The sequence below is a fragment of the Diorhabda sublineata genome, chromosome 8, assembly GCF_026230105.1.
Source record: "Diorhabda sublineata isolate icDioSubl1.1 chromosome 8, icDioSubl1.1, whole genome shotgun sequence".
In the NCBI taxonomy this organism is placed as follows: domain Eukaryota; kingdom Metazoa; phylum Arthropoda; class Insecta; order Coleoptera; family Chrysomelidae; genus Diorhabda; species Diorhabda sublineata.
In genome coordinates this window covers 19,697,486-19,723,673 of record NC_079481.1, presented here as the reverse complement: position 1 = coordinate 19,723,673, position 26,188 = coordinate 19,697,486, and the positions used below count along the sequence as shown (strand labels likewise).

The following is a 26,188-nucleotide window of genomic DNA, read 5'->3' as shown; positions in this document are numbered from 1 at the left end:
CTACCCCCCTCTCTCTCACTCTCTCTCTCTCTCTCTCTCTCTCTCTCTCTCTATATATATATATATATATATATATATATATATATATATATATATATATATGAATATTTCTTCAATTTCTTATTTCTGTTTCTTATTTCTGATATATTAATGCTTATTAATTTTAAATCTCTTCTGTTTTAAGAAGTTTTGGGAAGAAAGATAAAATTGGACGTTTCGCCTTATTTCAGTCTTTTTCAAAATATGAGATTGACACTGATAATTTGTTTCTTATTGGGAACGTTGCAATGAAACACCAAAGTGGACTAACTTTAATATATTTAATATATTTCCGAGCTTTCGAATACTTATGTATTCATCGTTTGGGAAATAATTAATTGAGATTTTGATAGAAATATTTCTACGTCAATTTGAATATTGAATTTTGAATCCTATGAATTTAAAATATTTCACAAGAACTAATACAACTCAAATCCACCGAAAATCTTACTATTTCCCAGACGATGAATACATAAGTATTCAAAAGCTCGGAATATATATATATATATATATATATATATATATATATATATATATATATATATATATATATGTGTGTGTGTGTGTGCGTGGAAGTGCAATATGTTACTATAGAATATACAAAAAAAATCTCCAAATAAAAGTTAATATATTTGCACAGATACACATTTATAAATTATTTTTTGTATACAGGGTGTTCAGCCTATGCGTGACAACATGAAGTAAAGTTTTTTTAAATACTTTACACTATATATTTGTTCACCATCGATTTTAGCGTAAAATTCTGCATCTAGTCCTGTCTTTTATTTTCCTATAAATTGTGACATTGCCAAGCTAGAGTGAAAAATATGAAGATTTAATGAAAATTGGTGCACTATAAATGCTGCCTAGTGAACATTATTAGTGAGAAGTAACTAAACTTGTTTGGTATGTAAGAAGGTGAAGAATGGCTGAAATGTCTGAGCAGAGTAGAAGTTTCGTATGGGGTTCTGGGTGATTTTTAGATAAGCATTAATTCAAGAGATTTCAATTAGCAAAATCTTCATTTTTTTTAAATAGGACACCCAATATATTATTCTACCATCTTATGAAATTATTTTATGCCCTCAAATTATGTCTGGTAACGTATACTTCATATATTTCATTTTTAGTTTATGATTTGAAAATGTTCACCTTTTTAACAAGTAAACACTAAAAATGACGTTTAAAATACTTGTACACGATGTAACATATTGACATCAGCAGTTCGGAAAACCTTCTTAATTCTATTCTTCATGTCTTCCTTAGTAGTCGCGGATGTTTTGTACACTTGACGTAACCTCACCAAAAAAATCCATTTTTGTAAGGTCCATTTATGGTGTCCTCCTCTACATATCCATCGTCCGCGAAAATCATTATTTAAACGTGTATTGATCAGTTGGGTATGCTGCACTGTCATGTAAGCTCCACATTCGCCGCCTATCATGAGCAGGTAATTGCTGAAGTAGTTGGGGTAATTCGTTTTTTAAGAAATTTAAATTAACTTTCCCGTTAACAGTTTCGTCAAAAAAATATGGGCTTTTGACATGATTCCTAACTATTCCACTACATACATTTAATGACCACCTTGTCTGACTGATAGCCCGTATAGAATGCGGTTGATCTGTTGCATAATAATGGAAATTGTGTCTATTAACAAACCCATTGTTATCAAATGTTGCTTCATCGGCAAATAATACAAAATTGAAAAAATCTCTGTTTAGCTGAATTTGTTCTTGAGCCCACTCACGCTTTTCATAATCATCATCCAATAGTTCCTGCATTCGCAGTATACTGTAAGGATGCATTTTTTTCTTAGATAAAATTTTTTGGACGACAGTACGACTTATGTCGATTTGTTTTGATATTTCCTGTGTTGAGATATGAGGATCTTCCATAACTTTTGACATTACGGTCATCTCGTTGTTCTATGACATTGCATTCTTCAACCCATCGCTTTTTCCATAAGCTTCACTACCAGTTCTTGTAAATCGTTGAAGCAAAATTTCCAATGTCACTTTTCTTGGCTGTCTTCTATCTGGAAATTTCTGCTGATAAATCGGTTGTGCGAGTAAACAGTTCTTATCACTGGCACCCAGTACAAAAATCATATCTGTCAATTCTTGTATCAGAAAATTCTTGATCTTAATTGCTTCCTCGTTATTTGTAATACGTCTAGATAATAACTAATCACTTTGACTTAAACTATGAAAATGTCAAATTCATAGGTTAATTGATAAAACTATGGATTTTTTCATTTCATTTGTTGGTAAGGTGATGTTTCCATAATTTAGTTTGATTTTGTCACAAAAACTAGAAGTATTTTAAACGTCACAATCAGTGTTTACTTGTTAAAAAGATGAATATTTTTAAATCATAAACTAAAGATGCTTTTTTCTTAAAAACTGTCAATTTTAGAGTGTACATTATTAGACATAATTGGAAGGGATAAAATAGTTTTATAAGATTGTAGTACAATAATATACTGGATGTTCCATTTAAACAAATGAAGTTTTTGCTAATTGAAATCTCCTGAATTAATGCTTATCTAAAAAACACCCCGAACCCAAAAGAAACTTCTACTCTGTTCATACATTTCAGCCATTCTTTACCTTTTATGGAAAACGAAAAAACAGGGCTAGAGCCCGGGTAAGTAATGGCAAAATGTTACGCTAAATTTGATGTTACAAATATACAGGCTGTCCTATTTAAAAAACTTTACGTCATGTTGTCACGCTTAGGCTGAACACCTTAAAATATTTTAGAAATGTGTATCTGTGCAAATATAACAACTTTTATTTTAAAATTTACGTCTTCACCTCTATGTACGTTGTCATTTTGATGGTAAACCCCTGCTCTGCAATTTATGTTACAAAAAAGACTAACCCGTCTACAACCTCACGCTAAACCGTATCCTTTTTTGCAATTGCAAAATATCGTTTGCAGAAACTTCAAATGGACGCTTTGTATTTTTAGTTGGGTTTAAAATTCTTTCAATTTTAGTCCCACCCCAAGATTATTGTTATTCCCACACCATGTTTCGGTTCGAAGTGCTAATCGTGAATTTTTGCCATGCTGATCACCCAACTGTCCTGATGGAAAAACACTTTTTTCTTTGTTTTGCCTTTTTGAAGATAGTGGATCCACACAATTTGCAATCCAGTGTTTTGACCGTTTTAGGACAGTTATAAATGGACTCAAATAATTTGGACGCATTTTATTTAAATCCCGCCAATAAGACCTTGGAAATATTCATTCCAATGCGCTTTTGTTGAGCAAACTCAGCACCCAACGCGTGGATAGCTTACGCATGCATAATTCTTCAGAGAGTATATGACAAATGCCTTCTTTTGATATGTATATAGCCTCTTCTGTCACTCTAACCTTAATCCGACGGTTGTCCAGTACAATTTGGTGACCTTTTTTGAGCGCGTTAATTCCTCCATAATTCAAATAGGCGTATCGACTTCCAAAAACTAATATGTAGTGACAGCTCGATATTCAATTTTTCCCATTGTCCAAATCTTCACAATGGCTTGCCTATGCGATTGTCAAACACAAACTAAGCTTCCAAAAGAAATTTACTAAGATACATCTCTTTTTCCACCACTTCTGTTCAAAATATCTATATGCAACGTTTATTTTTTTTTTTAAATTCGATTCATCTTTGACAACAATGGCAACAAACAACTCGTCGACGAATAAATAATTATCAGAAAGTTCAGAAATATCTTGTGTAAGTGCAAGCTATAATATATTACTGGTAATTCCATAACATTAATATAAGGGAAAAAATAGATATAAAAAGAATTGAAATTATCAATATCAATAATCCAAATAGTGATAAATATCAACAAAAAAAACGATAAACAAATACCGTTTAAAAATAAATAAAAATAGAAAGCCAAACTGATAAAAATTCAGACCCGGCCTAAATCCAATTAGAATAGCAAAATTAAGCCACAATAACGTAGCTAGACGAGTTTTTCCGGCCCGGGTAAGTATTGGAGACTGAACTAAGAAACTGTTCAAAACGCAGAACTCGTTAAGGTGCGTTAAGAAAAAAAATGAAAATAGATAGGACGATATGGAAACAATAAAAGGATAAAATATAGTCTCAAGAGTATGGACGAAAAAATAGACAGAAATGCATATATTATAGATGAATTAAGACAAGAAAATTAAAGACTTGATCGAATAATAGCCGACAAGAAGCTGCAATAACAAGAAGAAAGATGGGAAAATGTAGAAAGAGAACTAAGGCTCAATAATATAATAATTCAAGAAATCGAAGATAGGGAAAATGAAAGTGAATAAAAAATAAAGGAAAAGATCCAATTCATAATGGGGAAAATAGAAGTAGAAGTCGACCTGGTAGCTGATTTGGGAGCATTCAGAATAAACAAATAGAGAAAAATTATACTTAAAATCAAAAAATGGGACAAAAAACTAGAAATGAAGCTAGCTAAAAGAAAGGTCCAATATATGTATTAATGGAGACTACTTAAGAAAAGTACAAATAGAAAGAAAAAAGTTGTTACCTAAGGTAAAATTAGCCAATGCAACGGTCAAATATAACAAATTAATTGTAAATAACAAAATATATGGAGTAGAGGCATATATTGAGGAAAAGTAGAGAGAAAATGACGACAAGAAACGTACAGCCAGTGATTTTTACCCAGAAAATGGAGGGAGGAATAAAGAAAAGAAGTCAAAAAACTAGTAATTAAAGAAAAGAACATTGATATATCGGAAATCGACAACTCAATGAAATGGATAATTATTAAGGGAAAAAAATGGAAGGGTGTAATGAGAATGACATCATGAAATATGAGGACAATGCTGGCAATGGGAATAATGGAAGAAATTGCAAACGTAAGAAATACAAAATAGACATATTGGCCCTCCGAGAAATACGATGGAAGGGAAAACGACAAATTAATAAGAAGAAATATACTCTATTTTATGTCGAGGAAGATAAACAAGGAAGAAACGGTATAGGTTTTATGATCAGCAAAATAATAAGAATTGTGCAAGAATATGAAGTTATAAGGGGACGAATATCAAAGCTCAGAATAAAAAATAGTATAGCAAATATAACAATAGTTAATATTTACGCACCAACAGAAGAAGCAAAAGGCGGAGACAAAGATGAATTCTGACAACCTGGTTAAAGTATGTGAGAACATTACAAGACATGATACATTAATAATTAGAATAGTCTAGCCGAGGAACTGAACATGTATATTAGTAGCACTAGCTTTCAACATAAAAAAGAACACAAAATTACGTGCATGATACCAGAAACAACCAACGGCAACCAAATAGATCACGTCTTAATATCAAAAAGAAGATCAAAAATGATACAAGATGCAAGATCATACAGAGGAACAAGTGTTAAGATTGATCATAAATATAGTGAACATGACCATAAAAAGAAGAAAATGAAATGTACAGAAACTGAAAACGAGGGAGGTCGAATACAGAAAATAAATAAAAGAGCAAAAAAAAAGATAGTATTGATGAGCAATGAGAAAAGATTAAGACAAGTGTTATTATTGCAACGCAGGATCATTGGTACAAAAGATATTGGAAAAAATAAAGAATGGTTTGGCCAGGAATTCACAATAAAAATTAAAGAGAAAAAAAAAGTTAGGTTAAAATGGCGACGAACTATGAAACAAGATGATTATAATTTATATAGAAAAATAAGAAAAGAGAGCACAAAGATAATAAAAACAAAGAAAATGAAATAAAAATAATGTTAAATTATAATCAACATATAAAGAAATTAATTAAAAAGAATGGAGAATTTCAAAAAATTATTAACGGTGGAAGACAGTGAATATGAAGAAGATGATTTAAGTGACAATGATACAATACTATAAAATGAAGAAAAACCGACGGGGAATGTAATGACATAATCAACAAACTGAAATACAATAAAACAAATAACCTAAGGTACAAACTATTCATGATCATAGAAAGAGTATGGGAAACAAAAGCAATTCCGAGAGAGTGATCTACTAAATTCATTATACCAATAATGACGGAAATTACTAAATGAAAGACTGAAAAAAGTAGTGGAACCAGAAATAGGGGAATATCAAAAAACGCATTGGAGAGTCTGAACAGGAGGACGATCATAAGGACATGGAAAAACTACAAGTACTCCAAAAGTTGATACGATTGGTGAAAATGACTATGCTAAATTCTAGGGTAAGGGTAATAACAATAATAATGTTGGGATAAAACAGGGGTGACGGACTCTCAGCGGTATTGTTTAACATTGTAGTTAAAGGTATAAATAAATCAATACAAGTAATAGCTCATGCTGATGATTTAACTCTATTAGCAAGGGACCGAAAGAGTCTTGAGAACACATTAGAAAAAATTGTAAGAGAGGCAGGAAAAAGAGGATTGAAAATAAATCAGAAAAAGACAAAATATATAGAAATTAAAAAAAAAGAAGGAAGTTCACAAACAAGAAACAGTAAAGATAAATAATCTCATCTTCGAAATAGCCGACACCTTTTAAGTACTTAGAAAATATGATAAGCAACAAAAATGACACAAAGAATTCATGCCGGATATAGGGCATATAATAAGTATAAAATTATAATAATAATTAAAAGAAATGAAATAATAATTACATTTTTTCCGTTGAAGATGATGACCGATCGGGAAGGCCAGTTTCTGTGTCAGACATGATTTTATCAGACCGTCAAATTGGGCTGAAACGGATATCTGAAGCACTGAATATTTTCATTCATCATTTCTGAAACCAAAGTTTTATGATATAAATATAAATTACTGTCTTTATTATTTAATAACACCACATTTTACCGCCTTATAAAAATTGAGGGACTCCTGTTTCGCGCTAAGATCAGTTTCCAAAGAACTGAACTTATCCATCTCAGCAACAGTCTATTATGCCCTTATTGAATCGCATCTCTGATATTGCCGATATACCCCTCCTGAGATACTTGTGGTGCGACTCGATTAGAGCGAATCTTCAAACTACGAAATAGAGCTGTTAGACATTCACTCGTACTAAACAGCAGGATTTCTATTCCAATAATATTTAATTCCGCGCATGCTGCATACTGGTTTAATTATTGCTGTGGACATGTATACTAATTACTACCTATTACCATTACCTATAATTTTGTTACTCATTGTGGTTTTCTCCTGTATATTGAAATTTTATTTTATTTGTATCTTTATTTAGTTATTTTTATGTTTGTTTTTTAGTTTTTACAATTTTTTTGACAATAAGGCTCTTTACGACACAATACGTAAAGACAATAATCGCCCTGCAAATTTCTGCAAATTATTGAGGAGCAACAACTTTATACGAAAATTTCTACAATTTTTAATTGAAGATTGAATAAGGGACGAATTTGTTACATTGACCACAGGAAAGACTATTAAACTTAATGATCACTTTCCCAAGTGGATAGTCCCATTCGAGAGGCTGCAAGTAATTATACTCTACCTGTTCCGATAATTAATAATTATATTGAATTTTGAACCATTAGTCAGTATATTAGAGTGGAATGGAGTCTGCTGATTCGTGTAAGTGATCGTGAGGGGATTCCCGGTTCCGTCCGGAAAGCTTTTTATTGGATTAGAACGAAAGCTCTTGTTGTGTTAAATTATTTTGAGTCATTTTAAGTAGTTTTCTTGGTAATCGCATGTACTATAAAATAAAATAACGATATGGATATAGAGTGCAGGGAATCTTGTTAATGTGCATAAGATTTTGGATTTCAAAGCAATGAGATTTACTAATGGCCTGTTGACAAAACAATAAGTTAATTCGTGCCATGATCCTGATTAGCTTGCTGTATGTGGTTTTTTTATTACGTATTTTAAGAGCTTGCTGTTCTGCTTAGTACGTCGGATTTGAATCATTTCCCATTTCGATTCCCGTATTTTCTTGATTTTGCCCCGTTCTTAATACCTCGGCGGCCTATGTACTTGTTGCTGTCCAAGCAGTGTTCGTTGATAACAAAGCTACAAGATAACATTTTCAAGTGTTACATTTCCTCAAGTGCAGATTCCCGGGCGCAACAAAGTTTGCTGAAGCGCGGACATACGAGAAAAACGTGCTCCTCTTTTTCACCTATACATTATACTTACCAGCTTTAAGATAATAAGAAATTTAAAGGGGGTACAGAAACAACATAATTTGGATAATTATTCAAAATCTTACCAGTATTCGACTTGCATTCAAGTTGCATGCTTCATACCGATTACTGGACGCCTTGGGTCTTCTTTATTGCTGAAAATTGACACCAGGATCTTTTTTAACGACAGTTTTGTTCGGAAACTTTTTACGCTGTAAAATCGTTACTATATAATAATTTAAGAGTCGAATTCTATAATTCCTAGCTCTTGTCAAAAATTGTCAAAATTTCTCAGTATCATGTTTATATAAAAACGTAACAATGGAGCTGTAACCTCTCGATAAGCGTAAATAATAGTTAACTGCCAATTATACAAATATTTTTCTACATCTATATAAAACTATGGTTCAGTGTATACCAAAACATGACGAAATCTATCAAAATTGTGGGTTGGAGTATTTTAATTCAATGAAAATTTCTATTTCTCTCGAATCACAACAAAATATCAAACTGAATATCCAACTAATGAAAAGGGTCCAAGTTGTATTGATTATAGAATCAAGACATCTAGCTCATTTGAAATATGGGCGGACCAGAAAATTAGATATTGCCAATCACGCTGCCAGTTACAAGCATGACATAAATATTAATAATGTAAAATTGTTATAAACTATATCCAATAACAAATTGTGGGATGTATTTGAGAGCATTGAAATCTCTAGATGTAAGAGTACCTTAAATAGGGACAAAGGGCCAATTCCTTACAGCCCACTTTATAGTTTAGTAGTCAAAGAATGAACATGAATATTTTTGCGAAGGAGTTTTTTCCCGCTGGGATTACATTTCACGGGAGAAGGTTTATTGGTGGGAAAACTTAGTATAAAAGAGGTAAGTCAAGTTATTAGATTTTAGTTTACATTCAGTCTCGGAAGACGATAACTTGGTATCGAAACGCGCGTCAGACAGTGTAATTGTGAGTGTTGGTTTAGTGGTGGTGTAAACAGTGTATTCAGTCTGTTTTATGTAGTTATAGATAGACAATACTTACAATATCATCTTTTCCATCTCCTTTCTTAGAATTCCTACTGCTATAGGAATTATAGTACCAGATAGTGTTTCTGTAGACCTGATAGATCTCAACAGCTCATTCGTAGATTCTATATCGTCCTGAAGAAATGTTTTTGTTATCATTTTCGCCATTGTAGTGGTATTTTCTTTTGTTTTTCCCCTAATAATGTTATCAATTTCATCGTGTTTCACTGGCACTGGCTTCAATATCGTAGTTTTATTTATGATTTTCATATCATTTGTTGAAGGATTTCTGATATCTGAAAAATAAGGTTGGTTTGGCATGAACCGTGAATAATTGATCACAGATTGGTGATTGCCATTTGCATAGTTTAAGACAGGAGAAGCGGTCTTGATGGATTAAATCGAGAATTAGCAGCTATTATATTTACGTTTTTTTGCTTCGAGTTTTCCATCGTTTACTTGTACATAAAGATGTAGGTTTTCTCCTGCCTTGAAAAAAAGTCTTAAAATGGAGTAATCACCCTGGAGATCTCTTTTGAAGTAAGATTGCATTTTGAAATATACTTTTTCAAAAATAAACCGAATAATAATAAAAATAATAATCATAATAATAGTACAGATCACAACATCAAACAATTTTCCGAATTACATCCCCAAAACCATTGAAAATAACCAAGAATCAATATCAGAGACTCAAAAAATAAGCTTGTTTTATACGCCTAACGACTAAGATGATATATAGAAATAAACGACAGAAGATCGTAGGATACCCAGTGCAACCGAAGCAAATAAGCGCTCCAACAAAAGTGACCCGAATAAATCCACCCAGCACACAGGAAATTGGATATAGAAAACTTAAGGAATTAACTATGATCAATATCAAAATCCCAGCAATATATGTAGATAAAATCAGAATATACACATATGAATCGTAAAATTCACAATACTATCATTTAAATTCTGGAAAGCTCATGAGCAGACACATATCACTTCGGACACAAAAAATTGACTTGTACGCTTGTAAAAAATATAAATAACTCACCCAATGCGAAAACGGAAAACAACAAAGAAACCTTGTTACCTGCGACATAGACTATAAAAGACTGTTAGACTCTATACCCCTAATGCGGTATAAAAAACATAGAAATGTATATAATTGACTACCACCTAGTACAATTTCTACTTATACTACTAATCATTTTAAAGCAAGACATAATAACAAAGAAAATACTCATAAACACAGGAAGAGACTCAGCAGTTGTACTTGAGCCGTAATTCACTATGAAAATTGTTGCGCAGTATATCGTATGAATTTACTGCCCCCAGAAATACGAAAATACACAACAGGAATACTTCACCTTTTTCAAATCACTTGGCAACATTTTTTTTGGCTGCAAAAAACTAAAACGCCAAACACAAATACTAGAACATTTCCGTGTATAAAAACAGAAGGAGGAAAAATACTGTGGATTCAGATAAATTAAAACACACACACAATTTAAATTATATACCACCCTCCCCTGCTTTTATTATACTGGGATCAATGTAAAACCACACAATCTGATATATCACCTAAGAATTCTAGAACTAACAAAACTAGAGGCCCTAAAAAACCAATGGACCGAATGCATAGCATGTTGGACAAAGATGCTCCATTCGAAGTGGTAATTGACGACAGTCAATCAAGGGTCAATAAAAATCTTCCGTAAACTCAAAATGTATCTCTCTGGTACATAGACGAATTTAAAGAATAACACCACCTAAGTTCTACAAGATCATTAGATTTGCACTCTGCAATTTTATGTAGAAAAATCTTCAAATCAATATATGAATAGTTACATGACCTCTCATGTATCTACAGTATCTTTGAGGCTAAAATTAGATTTGTTACATAAAATATTTCATTTGTTAATTTGAAGCTGGAATTCCATTTTCTCAGAAGGTTAATAGCACTGTTTTCACTTCTCCAAGTATGTTCATGATCTCCTATTGGCACATTTACTTCTTATTGTTCCTGGTTAAATCTAGTAGTTAATTCGAGTGTTATTGCACCGTGCCATAATTTTTATTGTATCTGTTAGTATTTACTTTCTTTTATTGTTTTAGTCTTTTTGATGTTTACCCTTCTGAATAGGTGTTAGCGCCTTAAAGGATAATTTTTGGTTTCCGTGTAGGTCCTTCTTCTTTTTCTTGCTTATACAGTTTTATCACTTCCGTTTTCATGATTATTACAAGCTTATTTCCTTTTTAATATTTCTCTAGTTATGTTCAAATACGGCCCATTAGTGTGTGGAAGTGCAATAACTTACTTAAGATAAAATATACGAAAAACTTTTTAAATAAAAGTTGTTATATTTGCACAGATACACATTTCTAAAATATTTTTAGGTATACAAGGTGTTCAGCCTAAGCATGACAACATAAAGTAGTGTTTTTTAAATAGGACACTCTGTATATTTGTTTACCATCGAATTTAGCGTAAAATTCTGAATATAGCCCTGTCTTTTCTTTTCCCATAAATTGTGACGTTACCAAGTTGGAGCGAAAAATACTAAGATTTGACGAAAATTGGTGCACTATAAATATGGCCCAGTAAACGTTATTAGTGAGAAGTAACTAAACTTGTTTGATAAATACGAAGGTAAAGGATGGCTGAAATGTCTGAACAGAGTAGAAGTTTCGTTTCGGGTTCGGGGTGTTTTTTAGAAAAGCATTAATTCAGGAGATTTCAATTAGCAAAAATTTAATTTTTTTAAATGGAACCAGTATATTATTTTACCATCTTATAAAACTATTTTATCCCTTTAAATTATGTCTATTAATGTACACTCTAAAATTGAATCTTTTTAAGAAAATGGCATTTTTCGTTTATGATTCAAAAATATTAACCTTTTTAACAAGTAAACATTGAATGTGACGCTTAAAATACTTGTAGACAAAATCAAATCAGTAATTTTATACATTTAAAAACCGTAATAAAATAAATAGAGTATCTACAAAACTCCAAATAAACAAATATAACTAACAACAAATAAGAAAGAACTAAAAACTTTAGATAACTTCAAATCGCATACAATAATGTATTTTGGTAATTTGTTTTGTAAGAAATTTAAATAAACTTGCCCATTAACAGTTCCGTCAAAGACATGTCTATGACATGATTCCCAACTTGTTGTCCTGTGACATTGCATTCTTCAACATTTCGCTTTTTTCTTAAGCTATATTACCAGTTCTGGTAAATAGTTGAAGCAAATTTTCTAATGTCTCTTTTCTTGACTGTTTTCTATCTGGAAATTTCTGTTGATACATCCTTTGTGCGAGTACACATTTCTTATCACTGGCACCCAGTACAAAAATCGATCTTTAATTAATTTAATTTAGTTTAGTTTAGTTTAGATACCCTATTTATTTTAGTACAGTTTTTAAAGATATAACATTACCGGTTTGATTTTGTCATAAAAACTAGAAGTATTTTTAACGTCATTTTCAGTGTTTACTTGTTAGAAATGTGAATATTTTTAAATCATAAACTAAAAATGCTATTTTCTTAAAAACAGTCAATTTTAGAGTATACATTACCAGATACAATTTGAAGGGATAAAAAAGTTTCATAAGATGATAGAATAGTATACTGGGTGTTCTAAATAGAATAGAAAATAATATACTGGATGTTCCATTTAAAAAAATTAAATTTTTGCTAATTGAAATCAGTTGAATTAATGGTTGTCTAAAAATCACCCCGAACCCCAAACGAAACTTCTACTCTGTAGACATTTCAGCCATCTTAACCTCAGTTACTTCTCACTAATAAAGTTTACTAGGCAGCATTTATAGTGCAACAATTTTCATTAAATCTTCATATTTTTCACTCCAACAGGGCAAGGTCACAATTTCTTATTTCTTAGACCTTTTGATTTTTGATATATTAATGCATCTAAATGTTCTTGATTTTAGGTTTCCTCTGTTTTATAAATAGTTTAAAGTTCAAAATATAATATCATATTTTGACAAAGACTTAAAGAAAAGTCAAAACGTCAAAATTTATTTTTCTCTTAAAAACTATCAAAAAAACTAATTTTAAAACCGAAGGGATGATTTTTAAAAGACAGATAAAAATTAACCGTGCCAAAGAATTAAATTGAAAATATAAATAAAAAATTCAATTCTTATCATAAAAAACTTCAATTCACAATTGAGGTCGAACAAAACAATAGAATCAATTCTCTCGATGTCACATTATATAAATTAACAATAACATTATAACAGAATTGTATACGAAGCCAACTGGGTCCTCAAGATATTTATACTTCAGTTTTTGTCATCCTATGCAAAAAAATCAGTGATAATAAGTTTGGCTAATATCCAACTATCTTCTGAATTCTGAATTTAGATGCTTAGCTAACCAAAAAGCAAAAACTGCATTGAAAGAAAATAATTATCAGGAAAAAATGATAAGTAACATATTCGAATTCACTAAAAGTATAAGCAGATACTAAATCCATTCAAAAACAAAACAGAAAACATTTTCCCTTACTATATGTACAACTTTCCCAACAATAATTATCAAATTATTTGAATAAATATAATATCATAAAGTACAATACGTTATTCAAATATCTCACAGAATTTCATTTTTTTTTATTTATTGTCGCATCAACTACAAAGGTTATTATTTGGTTAATAGTCCAGTTCCTAGAGACCAAAAAAGAGGTTCACCTTACAAAACGTGGGACGGGAGATTTTATTTTTTCATTTCGTTTTAATGGGTATAAAGAATAAAATATAAAAAATGTGACTAAATCTAGGCTCGGCACAATTTGCAACTCTCCCCCACCCAAATTAATAACTCACGAGGAATGAGTAGGCATATCGAAACCCTCACAGGCCAAAGCAATGTGAGAAAAAGCACTTCAACCTATTCGAGCTTTCTCGATGTTTTACATGCGACATAGAAAGGTGATTTTAGTATTGTGAAACGTCCTACTAGTCCTCCAGTTTAGTTCGAGTTATCCTTTCGAATACATCTAAGTGTCTCCTTGTGGAATTTTGTGACAATGAGTTCACGTGATCCGCTTGATCCAGGCGATTGTTTCGTGTGCGATAAATCGTTAAGTGAAGGTGAAATACGAAATTACTTGAACTTGTTTTGCAATGCAGTGTCAGACGTAAGAAGACGCACCAGCGCTTTTTGAAGAACAAAACACAAGTGACAGTCCACAGTAACTGCTATTTGCAATGCATCAAGGAGTCCAATATAACAGCCGCTTTAAAACGTCTGCAAAAAGGTGAGCAAGGGTGTTCAAGTGATGGTACGATTCCGAAAGTTCGTTCAAAAGGTGAGTCATTTTCCTTTAAACTTCACTTTTCACATGTTTTGTGGAACGCCAGTTGGTATCAACTTCCATCAAAAACATGTTGTGGAGGATCACGAAAGCTTGAAAAAAAGTGTTATGACACAAGCCGAACTGCGTATAGATGAGTGGGCAATGAGAGTAGGGTGATAAGTGGAATAAAAAACGAGAATGACTTGGTTGCTGCGGATGCGTGGTACCAACTTTTTTGCTATAAGAACTTGTATTGGAGGTCTAAAAGTGGGATGTATAGAGGCAACCGACCAGCGACGAATGTTGATGAGGCAATGGAGACAATTTACTCCTATCTTGAAAGCAAACAAGAGAAATGCCAGTGTCCTATGGAAGTCCTGCTTCAGTTGATTCAAGGAGGTTACATACCAGACACAAGAACTATAAAAAATCGTCTTGAACAACGGTACGGTGATGACACCATCAATAAAAGTGCTGTGGTCTGTTTCAAAAATGTTGGGTACCAAATACTAACAACCGTTATAAAAATTCGGAACGTGACCCTTGAAAGGAGGACGAACGTATCGACAAAGCAGTAGCAGACATTATTTTGAGGGATATACGGTCAATGGTGTACAATCTTACTACAATACTTACAAAATCAGGTTGCTAACAACCTGAAATTACTGGTGGAATATATCGTATTGAAGCACGAAAAAAAGGCAAACTGATAAATGGAAGAAAAGTGTGTGGCTCTACCACATTCAGTCATCAACGCAGCAGGCCAAGATCTTTTCTTTCATCTCTTCTGACAGGAATAAGCGCGCACCTCTACAGAAAGTTTGGTTCTAAGTACATCAACAACATATTATCATTTCTTGGATTTTCACTGACTACAAGGAAGCTTCTTGCCGCCTCAAAACCTCTTCTGTACTGAAGCCTACACAACAACAATTCAAAGAGAATGCATTTTGTCAATACGTCTTTGCTAATGATAATGCCAAGTGTCATAATGTTATGACACTTAATGGAAGCGGAACCTTCCACGCTATGGGAGGAATCATGTGTGTCACCTCTCACAATGCAGTTCTCCCTGATGATGGTTTGACACCATTGAAATGTGCCTATCCAAGATGTACATGAATTGAAACAAATTTCAACAGAAATAGTGCCACTGACCACTGATGTAGTTTGGCTGTACAGAAAATGGATAAATGGTCAAACTGTTGGATGGATGGAATGGATTCATGGAGCAGATGACACAGGACCAAACGTACGATCGTTCAAAAGTTATAGCCCTTCCATTCATAAACAACATACCATCTGACCTCGATAGAAGAAAAGTGAAAAAGTCGGTAACAAAATGTGTTTTGTAGCATTAGATCAGCCCTTGTAAGTAAGAGATCTTGTAGCCTGAGGTCATCCTCAGCTGAAGAACATCACAGTCAGACTTGGAGGTTTCTACTTAACAATGTCGTGCATGGAAGCTATTGGTACTATAACGGCTGGCAGTGGATTGCAACAATTGTTGTCCATCATATAGGCTGAGAAAGGTGTGGCAAAATTTATGACTGGCCATGCATACTCAAGAGCTGTACGAGCTTGCCACTGGGACGGAACTTTTCTTTTGATTGTCCCTTTATAGTCGTTTGCTATCATTTCCCGTACAATTGTTGCTTAGTTGTCATCTGCTGCTTCAAATAATTGATACGTTTGCCTTGGATTGATGGATAAGATGTAATTGGGTTTTAATACCTATAGGGTGTTTGGGAAAAAGTTTTATGTAATTATGCCTATTCTATTGTATTGAAGCTTAGTTCTGAAAGAGTACGGAACGATTGTGTTATAAAAGAACGGTTTGTTTCTTCTTTTTTAAAGGAGTTCATGTCGACGTTGATGGTGGGAATAGGAATTGTCCAAGGAAGGGGAATATTTATGTTGGCTGGAAAAGATTACAAGTACTAGGGTGTATGGGTACTGGCGAATTCTTTCATAGAACGACGTATTTCTTTTCGAATAGGTGTTCAAAGCGATCTGTGTTAATTTTTTGATTGACAGGATTATTTTTTTTTTTGGTAGGATACAAGACTGATGTTACGTGGTTCATACTTAGTTGAATTCTTCGAAGTTGGAATGGTGATACTCCGGTGAGACAGTGAAGGCTTTCAATCGGTGTTGTTCGAAATGCGCCGATAGCAATTCTTAGTTTGCAATGTTTTAAGTTGTTTAATATATGTTTTCACACTTGATGCATACACGTGTCTTATATATATTTATCAGACACGAAGAATCAGCGCCCTTTTTATGGCTGGCTATTGATTTTGATAAATTCATGCCATTTTAGCAGACTTTCTTGAGGTAATTAATGTGTTGCTTCCAAGTTTTTATCGAAAGTAATGCCCAGAAACTTAATGCTTTCCACATATTCAAAATGTTTACCTTTCAAGCTCTGTACGGGCATTTCTTATATGTATTTTTTGGAGAAGTTGATACACTTTGTTTTGGTTTCAGAGAATTTCAATCCGCAAGTGTTCGACCAGGTGCTTAATTCGTCTAGTGCATTTTGTATATGTGTTTAAGTTGTAGTAAGGTTTTTACCTTTTACAAGCAGTATCAGATCATCAGCATACAATTTTCCTTCTTCTCCTGCATTTTTTAACAGATATTTTGTATCCATTCTTACTTGGAGGTATCTATCTGGGAGAAAACTGTTAATAAAGTGTAAAATGTTTCCTCTTAGGCTGCAACAGATATCAATAAATATTGCTATGCATCCTTGTTTGTTGGCCAATCCTTCGCTTATCTCAGATTCGAGGTCTATCAGATTATCGGCTTTGTATCTTTATGGCGAAATCCTGTTTGTTCTGGTCTCGAGAATTATTCTGTTCTAATACCCACAGCAGTTTACGATTGATCATTTTTTTCAGGATTTCGCATAGAACGTTACTTAAAAATATTAATCGATATAAGTCTGGTTTGGTTGTCGTCTTATCGGGTTTCCAAAGTGGAATTATCACTGCTTCGCGCCAGCGAAGACTATAGTGCCTATAGCTATTAGGAATTCTTCTAGTTTTACTCCGTTTAGTGAGCTGATTACTATTACTTGTTATTTAGTGGGATGGTATAATGATTTATTATGCTGTTTTTATTCATCTTCTTTGATTTTGATTATCATATTTTCTACTTAAGCCGGTGTTGTTTACTGGAAGTTGATTTGCTATCAAGCGACCGGTTTTGTTTCTCGAATAAAAACAATCTCGTAATTATAAATTTCGGGTTTCGAAATTTATTTTTAAAAAAACTTTATTTTTGAATATATATATGAATACAATTAATCTCAAGATCGAACTAATTATAAACATTAAATATCATCGAATTGTTTACAAACATCTTATTTATAGTAAAATAGTGCTGATACATGTTTACGTTATTTCATACAAAAATAGAATAAATGCTGATACATGTTTATGATATTAGATACAATGGTATTGTTTTAAAAATGTCCTTCAGGAGTTCTTCGCATGTAACTTCGTCGAATGTTAAATTCGTTGTTATGATGATTCAAGATTTGCTTACTTCATTACTTACCTTACTTACCTCATATACATGAGGTTGTTGATTTGCACTAGTATTTATAGTTTTTCACTGAGTCTATGTTTGCACTTATGAAAATGGTTTGTTTACGAGAACTGATTTTTACTCCACTTTACGGTATTTTACCAGGACCGTCACTGATTCCACACCAAAAAACAAAAGAAGTAATATTAAATATCAAGTGCCTTGTACTGTTTTGTGACACTGTTTACATAGGGCTCAATATTTAGAAAATAGACTAAAAGGTCATCAATACGATAGAAAAAATAAAACTGCATTAACGAACCATGAATTATCGAAAAAACATGAATTCATTTATAAAGAATCAAAAATTCTTGCAATGGAGATCCATTGTTGTCAACGGAAATATTTTCTAGTAGATAATCAATTTACTTTACATATTCCACAATTCTTTTCTATAATTTGTGTGTATATGTGTGAAATAAGTTCAATTTATGCTTATACCAACACTTCTTGGTATTGCGAATGGGCAACCAAATCGATTTCTGAAGTAGGTTTTTCATTATCATGTAGCTTGATTAAATGATTGAACCCGACTGATGGGCGCTTCATTTAAGCATACGTAAGTGAACCTTCAATCTTTTAATCAAAACTCACTCATCACTCGAAGTTGAGAAGTCGAGCAATGTATTTTGCGATCCTTTTGTTAGTACAATTATGTCAACAAATACTCCTTCACCTTAACATTGGTTGCCGTGAGCGGAAAAACAAGCGAACGAAAAAACATCCATAACCTAAGGAGTAGTAAAAAGTGAGAAATCGCTTAACTCACCATACTCTTCTAAACTTTCTGTGTGATCGAAATTTTTGGTGAAAACTGCGTTAGACTATCAAGCGTCCTGATCACCCGCTTGAGTCATTAATTTTTTTATTGGTCACCGTCAATGCTTGCTTTAAGCGTCAAACGAATTTCTAAACTATCAATCACGCTTGAAAAAATCAATTTATTCAAGCATTTGATGCAGCGGCTTGATAGTGTAGGGCTTTCTTTAGTTTAACAGATATCCAATTACTACTAAAACCTATATGGAATCAATGGTAAACTGAATCAATGTTACTGCTAATACAGAACTGTTACTAAAAATTCAGACCTCAACGAACTACTGAGAATATTAATAATGTGATTGCCACTAGTCGCAGAACTGTATTGTAAGCCAATTGCGAATCGGTTCTAATAGCCTTCGATTGTTAGACCTAAAATTCGGTTCTGTTTCTCATACGCAATACTTAAATGTGTTAATGCAAGCCTGCTCATTTGCAATACAATAAATGAAAACTCAAGATTGTAGAGTGAAAAGAGGAGGATCTAACTACTTTTTGCTAGTATCAAATCTAGTGAATGCTTGAAAATTCAATAACAAAAGGTTTTCAATACCTACCGCAAATGAAAAAACCATTTTGCAATAGCATATCTTCAGTTATATTTTCTAAAAAACGAAAGCATCCTATATCTAAAATGAGCAAAGTACTTCATAACTTAGAGTAGGTGGAATGTAAAACATGAAAATATGAAAATAGCAAAACAAAAAGCCGTTTAAGCCCTCGGAGAAGAGAAGGACTAACATCAACTAACAATGAAATCAAATCTCTAATCACACAAAAGAATCAATACAACCGTGAATGGCTAAATACTAAGACCATTGAAAATATGAAATTGCTATTGAGGAGGAAAAACACAGCGCGTGACAATGAATACTTGGAGAAAATAAATAGAGTGTCCTCAGAATTTGGAAGACTGGAAAGGAATTAGAAACACGAGAACCGATAATAAAAAAAATTCAATAGATAGGTAGACGTCAACACAGAAGAGATAGACTACAAAATGCTTGTAATAAAGCGAAGAATCAAACTCAATACCAATAATGAACGTCAAATAACAACAATTATCAGGATTAATGGACTAGATTAAGTGACCCTAGTGTTTTTAGGATTTTTAGGACGTTACGAATTGGAGAAATACATTATTTTCAATAAATAACTTCAGAACGGATAGAAATAGGTATAGGAAAACCTTATGTACTATGAAAGAATCCAAAAGTCCTAATCTATTGTAAATATAAAGGGTGTTCCATTCGAATATATACAGTAATTGATGTAAAGAGTTCAAAAATATGATCAAATCAAGGGCGTTCCATTCCAGAAAAGATATGAGGAATTTTAGATGGTATCCGTTATTGATATTCATATTACTTTATAATTTTTTCAATAATTACAATTTGAATAACTTTATATCCTCTTGTTAGTTTTAGGTTATGCATTATGTATGTTATATTTTTTCAGATACATTTTTATCCACAAAATATTCCACAGGAAATTTTGGAAACGATGGCTCCTAAAGAAGGTTTGCCTCAGGAATTTGGTGGAGATTTACCCTCTTTGAAGGAACTTCATCAACATACTAAAAAGCAGTTTGATCAGAGACAAGAGTATTGGATAGCAGAAGAGAGAATTCGTAAAAATTGTTCACATTTTCATTCTAAGTCCTAGCGAAATAATTGAATAACTTGTCTATTGTCATATAATATATTTAAGATATAAATTTTATTCGCAGTTCCTTATTCTAGAGCAAAGCACATATTAAACGAAGGTTATAGGTTAATGTTTGTGAAATATGAAATTTGAAGGACTTTGAATAGTGATTACAAAATGCTGCAAAAATTGAAAAACTGCAATAACTCTGAATTATATTTACAAGCTTCAAATTAAGCCGATTCAAAGAAAAGCACAACGATTATATTCGGAGAAGTTATATTTTTTTACAACCTTGGCAAATTTTTATGTCTTACGACTGCTTCGAGCTGTATAATTTTTGCAATAAATTATGATTATTTAGTATCATCCAAAAAGTTTGGAAATTGAGTTTTCTATAAATTAACATTAAAAAACCGAAATAAATACATAGTTCGCTTCTCTTCCGGCAAAACTGATAGCTGTTATTGAAGCAAAGTTTCAGTGAGGATAAAAATGACTGCTTTACGAGTATCTTAATCTGAAGAGATAGACATGGTTGAACAATGTTAATTGTTGCAACAACCTACACCAAAATTTAACTTATTAGAGTTTTATCACGATAACGCATAACTGAATACTGAAAGAATCACGAATTCTTCTTCGACCTTCTTCAAATACTGATACAATAATTTTATCGTAAATATTTATTTCAAATTTGCAAATTCAGTTAATTCGAAAAATCCGTTGTAAATTACATTCGAATGTAATCGTGATACATTTAAAGAGCATTGAGATTTTCATGACTTGAATGTTTTAGCGCCTTATTTTGGTAGTAAAAGATGACCGAAAAAACTTGAGTTTTCAAAAAGTTACTGCCACGCCTAACTGGCATAATAGTCCCAGAGCTGGCTACAAAAAACAGGGTCGATAAGGTGCGCGCCATTTCAGCTTGTAAACTGGCGGTTCCCACTTAATACATCACCGAACGCCACTTCTTAAGGTCAGCACAGGTCGGATATGAAAATGCCAGCCGGTTTTCCCGGACGAAAAAATTGGCTGAAAAACCTCATAACGGGCGCGCGTGAAACCTTTAGTAACGTGGGGTTCAAACCTCAAATAAGAGCGGTGTAATAGCGCAAGAAGTTTTGCAGGCCGGAAAACTCTCGTAAGAAGTGATCGAAAGTGTCGGAAAACTCATATGAAAATCCTCATAACGTGCGCGCGCGAAACTTTTTTATTAGGTTTTTTGGGTCTCAACTAAGAGTGGTGTGATAGCGCAAGAAGTTTTGCGGGCCGGAAAACCCCCGAAAAAAATTGAAGAAAATCGGCGTATATTTGAAATGAAAATTTTTCATATTCGGCTTAATGGAAAATTATTTTTGATGTCTCCATTCAAAATACCTGTTTGGCGCGCGATAAAAAATGATTATATTTCAGCGAGTTTTCATCGTATCTTGATGATTTTTTTTTAATTTCGGGTAGCTCAAACAGGTATTTTGAATGGAGACATCAAAAATAATTTTCCATTAAGCCGAATATGAAAAATTTTCATTTCAAATATACGCCGATTTTCTTCAATTTTTTTCGGGGGTTTTCCGGCCCGCAAAACTTCTTGCGCTATCACACCGCTCTTAGTTGAGACCCAAAAAACCTAATAAAAAAGTTTCGCGCGCGCACGTTATGAGGTTTTTCATATGAGTTTTCCGACACTTTCGATCACTTCTTACGAGGGTTTTCCGGCCTGCAAAACTTCTTGCACTATTACACCGCTCTTATTTGAGGCTTAAACTGCACGTTACAAAAGGTTTCGCGCGCGCCCGTTATGAGGTTTTTCAGATGAGTTTTCCGACACTTTCGATCACTTCTTACGAGGGTTTTCCGGCCTGCAAAACTTCTTGCGCTATTACACCGCTCTTATTTGAGGTTTGAACCCCACGTTACTAAAGGTTTCACGCGCGCCCGTTATGAGGTTTTTCAGCCAATTTTTTCGTCCGGGAAAACCGGCTGGCATTTTCATATCCGACCTGTGCTGACCTTAAGAAGTGGCGTTCGGTGATGTATTAAGTGGGAACCGCCAGTTTACAAGCTGAAATGGCGCGCACCTTATCGACCCTGTTTTTTGTAGCCAGCTCCCGTCTATAACGAAGTACGTGATTAGCTGGACGTAACTGACCTTGTCGCTGAATTGGTCACAGAAAACATGGAAAACATGGTTTGAGAGAAACTTGATCGACTTTTAATGTAACCTATGCTATAAATAATTGAAATCCTGTATTTATGTTGAAATAATAGTTGAAAGACGATGTTATAAGATACCGTGAGTCGATGAAATTGCACTGTTTTATTTAGATAGATTTGAGAAACCGTACCTATGTTATAATTTTGGTGTTGCTGTATTGTGGAACTTTTATTTTAATACTTTCGAAAAAAACATCTGGAAGGCCTAGTCTGTCTGATGTCCGATAAGGAAGCCAGACATTAAAATCTTTTCTTACGCAGGCATGGAGAGGAGCAAACATTTGACTTTTTAATCGACAAAAACACAAGTAATAATCTGAAAAAAAATAGAATTAATATCCATCACATGTGCTCACATATATAAAAAATTCAGTGTGGTTGAATCGACATACTAAACACACTGTTCACACTAGAACTAATTATATATTAAAACTTCAAATTTGGGTTTTTAAAAACAAAAATTACAATTACAATATATGTGTTTTAAGCAACGTTAGAACAAAGAATGAATTATTGAAAGAAATACAGTTTTAATTATCTTCTGCGTTTCCGCTAAGTCATCACATTTATTATATGTTATCAGCTGTTACTTCATATGTAACTCCTCCCCTCTAAGATGAGAACATAACGGATTGGTGTTCCATTTTGGACTCTTCTGGATATTTTTCTATTGAATTTTTTTTCTTTTCCTGATTTTTGCAGCACTTTTGCAGAGTTTTCTTGATTTTCTTCTTAAAAATCCATCCCAGTATTAATAAAATTATGGCTAGTAAAGATAAGCTACCAGAAATTTTGGAATAGTGGTTGGATATTCGGATTTTTAGTGGTATAAGTTGATACGTCATTCTGTTTCGTGAATATCTTCTAAATTAATTTTTTCCATTTTGGGTGTTTCGTATTCTGCAATCATATTTTTCCTTAATTTCTTTGGGAAGAAGTAGTGGTTTTCCTCGTTGTATTTTGGCGTCGTTGAATAATTTTTTTGCGTTGATTTCTATTTGACATGACTAGTATTTTTATCAGTGTAGGTGTTTTTACTTTTAGGTATTTATCTGTGTGGCATTTGGAAAAAATGATTCTTCTAATTTTGAATTTATTTTTTGGCGACTTTTAGTTGATTGGTTTTTGAGGAGCAGCAGCTTTGATAATTGGTATGGTATATGTGTAGTAAAAATTAATTTATTATTAGCAAACGAAACTTGAGTGCCTTAAAATTGGTAGTATGTTAGAATGTTTTTAAATTTTGTAATTTGGTTGTCAGGGTAAATTTTCCTTAAATATTCTAGCGTTTTTTGTAACTCTTGACTATGGATAATAGAAGGATGAAGTGTGTTTAGTTTTGCAAAAGCTATGGAGTCTTCCAAATTATCTAAGAATGTTATAACATTTTGACAGTCTAGATTTATTTGTGAAATAATTGCTTGAAAGATTAAATACTCGTGTGATTCGGTGATTGATTTTTGCATGCTGATTTGAAATTTTTCGAGAGAATTTGTAAATTTTTCTTGATTTTTTGATAAGATGTTACATTGTAATTTTTTATAAGATTCTTGGAAAGTGAACTTTGTAAGTTTATTTCCGTAGTCATGTTTTGTTAGTTTGTTTCTAGAATTTTTATTGCGTTATCATATCTATTACCGTCATCGGTATCAAGTGTACTAAACAGCCATTTTTGTAGTTGACCGACCCCGTCAAAGAAACTTCTTTTATTACGTATATGAGTTTGTAAATTATCAAATTTCGTACGTGTAATTTTGATGAGAAATTCTGTTCTCAACAACATGTCTTGACATAAGGCATTTTATGAGATTTCATTAGTTGCATTTCTCACTTCTAAATTATTTTTTATAATGAAAAAATGTTTTTCAATGTTGAACAATTGCTTAATAATAGGTTCTAAATTTAAATAATGTATAAGGTATGTTTACTATATATGAGATGTCCGTCTCCTAATTGTATCGGTAATAAAGGATTATCGATAGTAGTTAGGTCTATGTTTTCCGTAGCGTTACTCTTGTGCAGTTTTTGTATTGCTAGAAGTGCTAGGAATATTATTTTCATCTGCCCCATCTTCCTGAAAAATTTGTTTTTTATTAGTTTTGGGTTTCCTTGCACTTGCTTTGTGATCTGTTATCAATTTTTTTTTCTGAGCTAATATTTTCAATTTTTCGAATTTTAAAGGTATTTGTTTTTTGTTTTTGTACGAATATTGGCTACTTTTTCGTTTTTATATTCGGGGGCTTCGGTGCGCCATTTCGTTTCTATCCTTAATAATCTTTTCTTTTATGGTTTTATTAGTCTCTGTTATATTTTTGTAAAGTCTTGTGGTTGCTTGTTTGTGAGCTTGTACATAGTCTGAAAGTATTATGTGATCATTAAGGTAAAAAGAGTTTGTTTCATTTATGTGTCCCTTTATTACCTCAAATCACTCAATGGTGTATATTTGGTGACATTATGAATTGAGTTATTATACCGAAGTATGGCCCGTTTTATCAATTGATCTGATGTGAGACTTTGACGTTGTTCTCTTAAACATCGTACATGTTCAATAAGTGTGGAATGAAACTCCTCCACGAGGCTATTTGAATTGCTGTTTCTAGCAGTTGTGAAGTGAAGTTCTATTTTATAAAGTTCGCAAAAGTTTTCAAGATCTTTTTAACTTCCGTACCAGAATCTGCTGTTATTTTTATGGGCAATCCATGGTGTGTTATAAAATTAAATAAGCATTCTACTATAGATATTCCGTTTACAGCTGATAAAGGGTAGGCTTGGCCGTATCGAGAAAATGTATCTATTACGGTTAAGTAAGTGTTTCCTGAAATTTGAAAACAATCAATATGAATATGTTGAAAAGGAACTGAAGTAGTTGGTGTAGGTTAAATTTTACTACTGGTGGGTTTCGATCGTATTTGTTTTTTTGACAAATTTCGCAATTATTCACGTATTCTACAATGTCATCGGACATTTTTGGCCAATAAAATCATTTACCAAGTGCTATTTTCATTTCGTTTATACCGCGGTGGCAAGTTTTCGTTTCATGATAAAATTTGAGTTTCTCTACTTGTGATTCTTTAGTTTGTAAATCTTCTAAAACGGTGTTACTTTGTATAATTTTGAAAGCAGAATTTTTGAAGTACGATTGTGAAGATTCTAGGCGAATCGCGGTGTTTGAAATAAATAGCGTATCTTTTGTTTGGGGCGATGTGTTCTTTTACAAAATTTATCATTTGGATGGAAGAAATGTTTGAAGGTAGTGTAACATACAATCTAGGATTGTCGAAAATTTTAGCAGTTTTACATTTGATTGTTGATTGTTATGAATATTTGGTTCTTGTATGTGTTTAATACTTTTTCAGTAATTGGAATAGAAAAAATAGGATT

At 32.6% G+C, this 26,188-nt stretch overlaps 1 protein-coding gene across 3 annotated transcripts in view; it reads left to right on the top strand.

Annotated features, from left to right (window-relative positions):
• Positions 1–21,062, top strand: part of LOC130448123 (alpha-tocopherol transfer protein-like) — a 66,210-nt gene extending 45,148 nt beyond the window's left edge. Inside the window, exon 5 of one of the 3 annotated variants that reach the window (XM_056785338.1) lies at positions 20,399–21,062. In XM_056785338.1, the coding sequence (XP_056641316.1) occupies positions 20,399–20,605 (207 nt within the window). In that variant the 3' untranslated portion in view covers positions 20,606–21,062. The remainder of the gene's footprint in view (positions 1–20,398) is intronic. The other 2 variants (XM_056785339.1, XM_056785340.1) reach the window with 2 other exon arrangements.
• Positions 21,063–26,188: the final 5,126 nt, after the last annotated feature.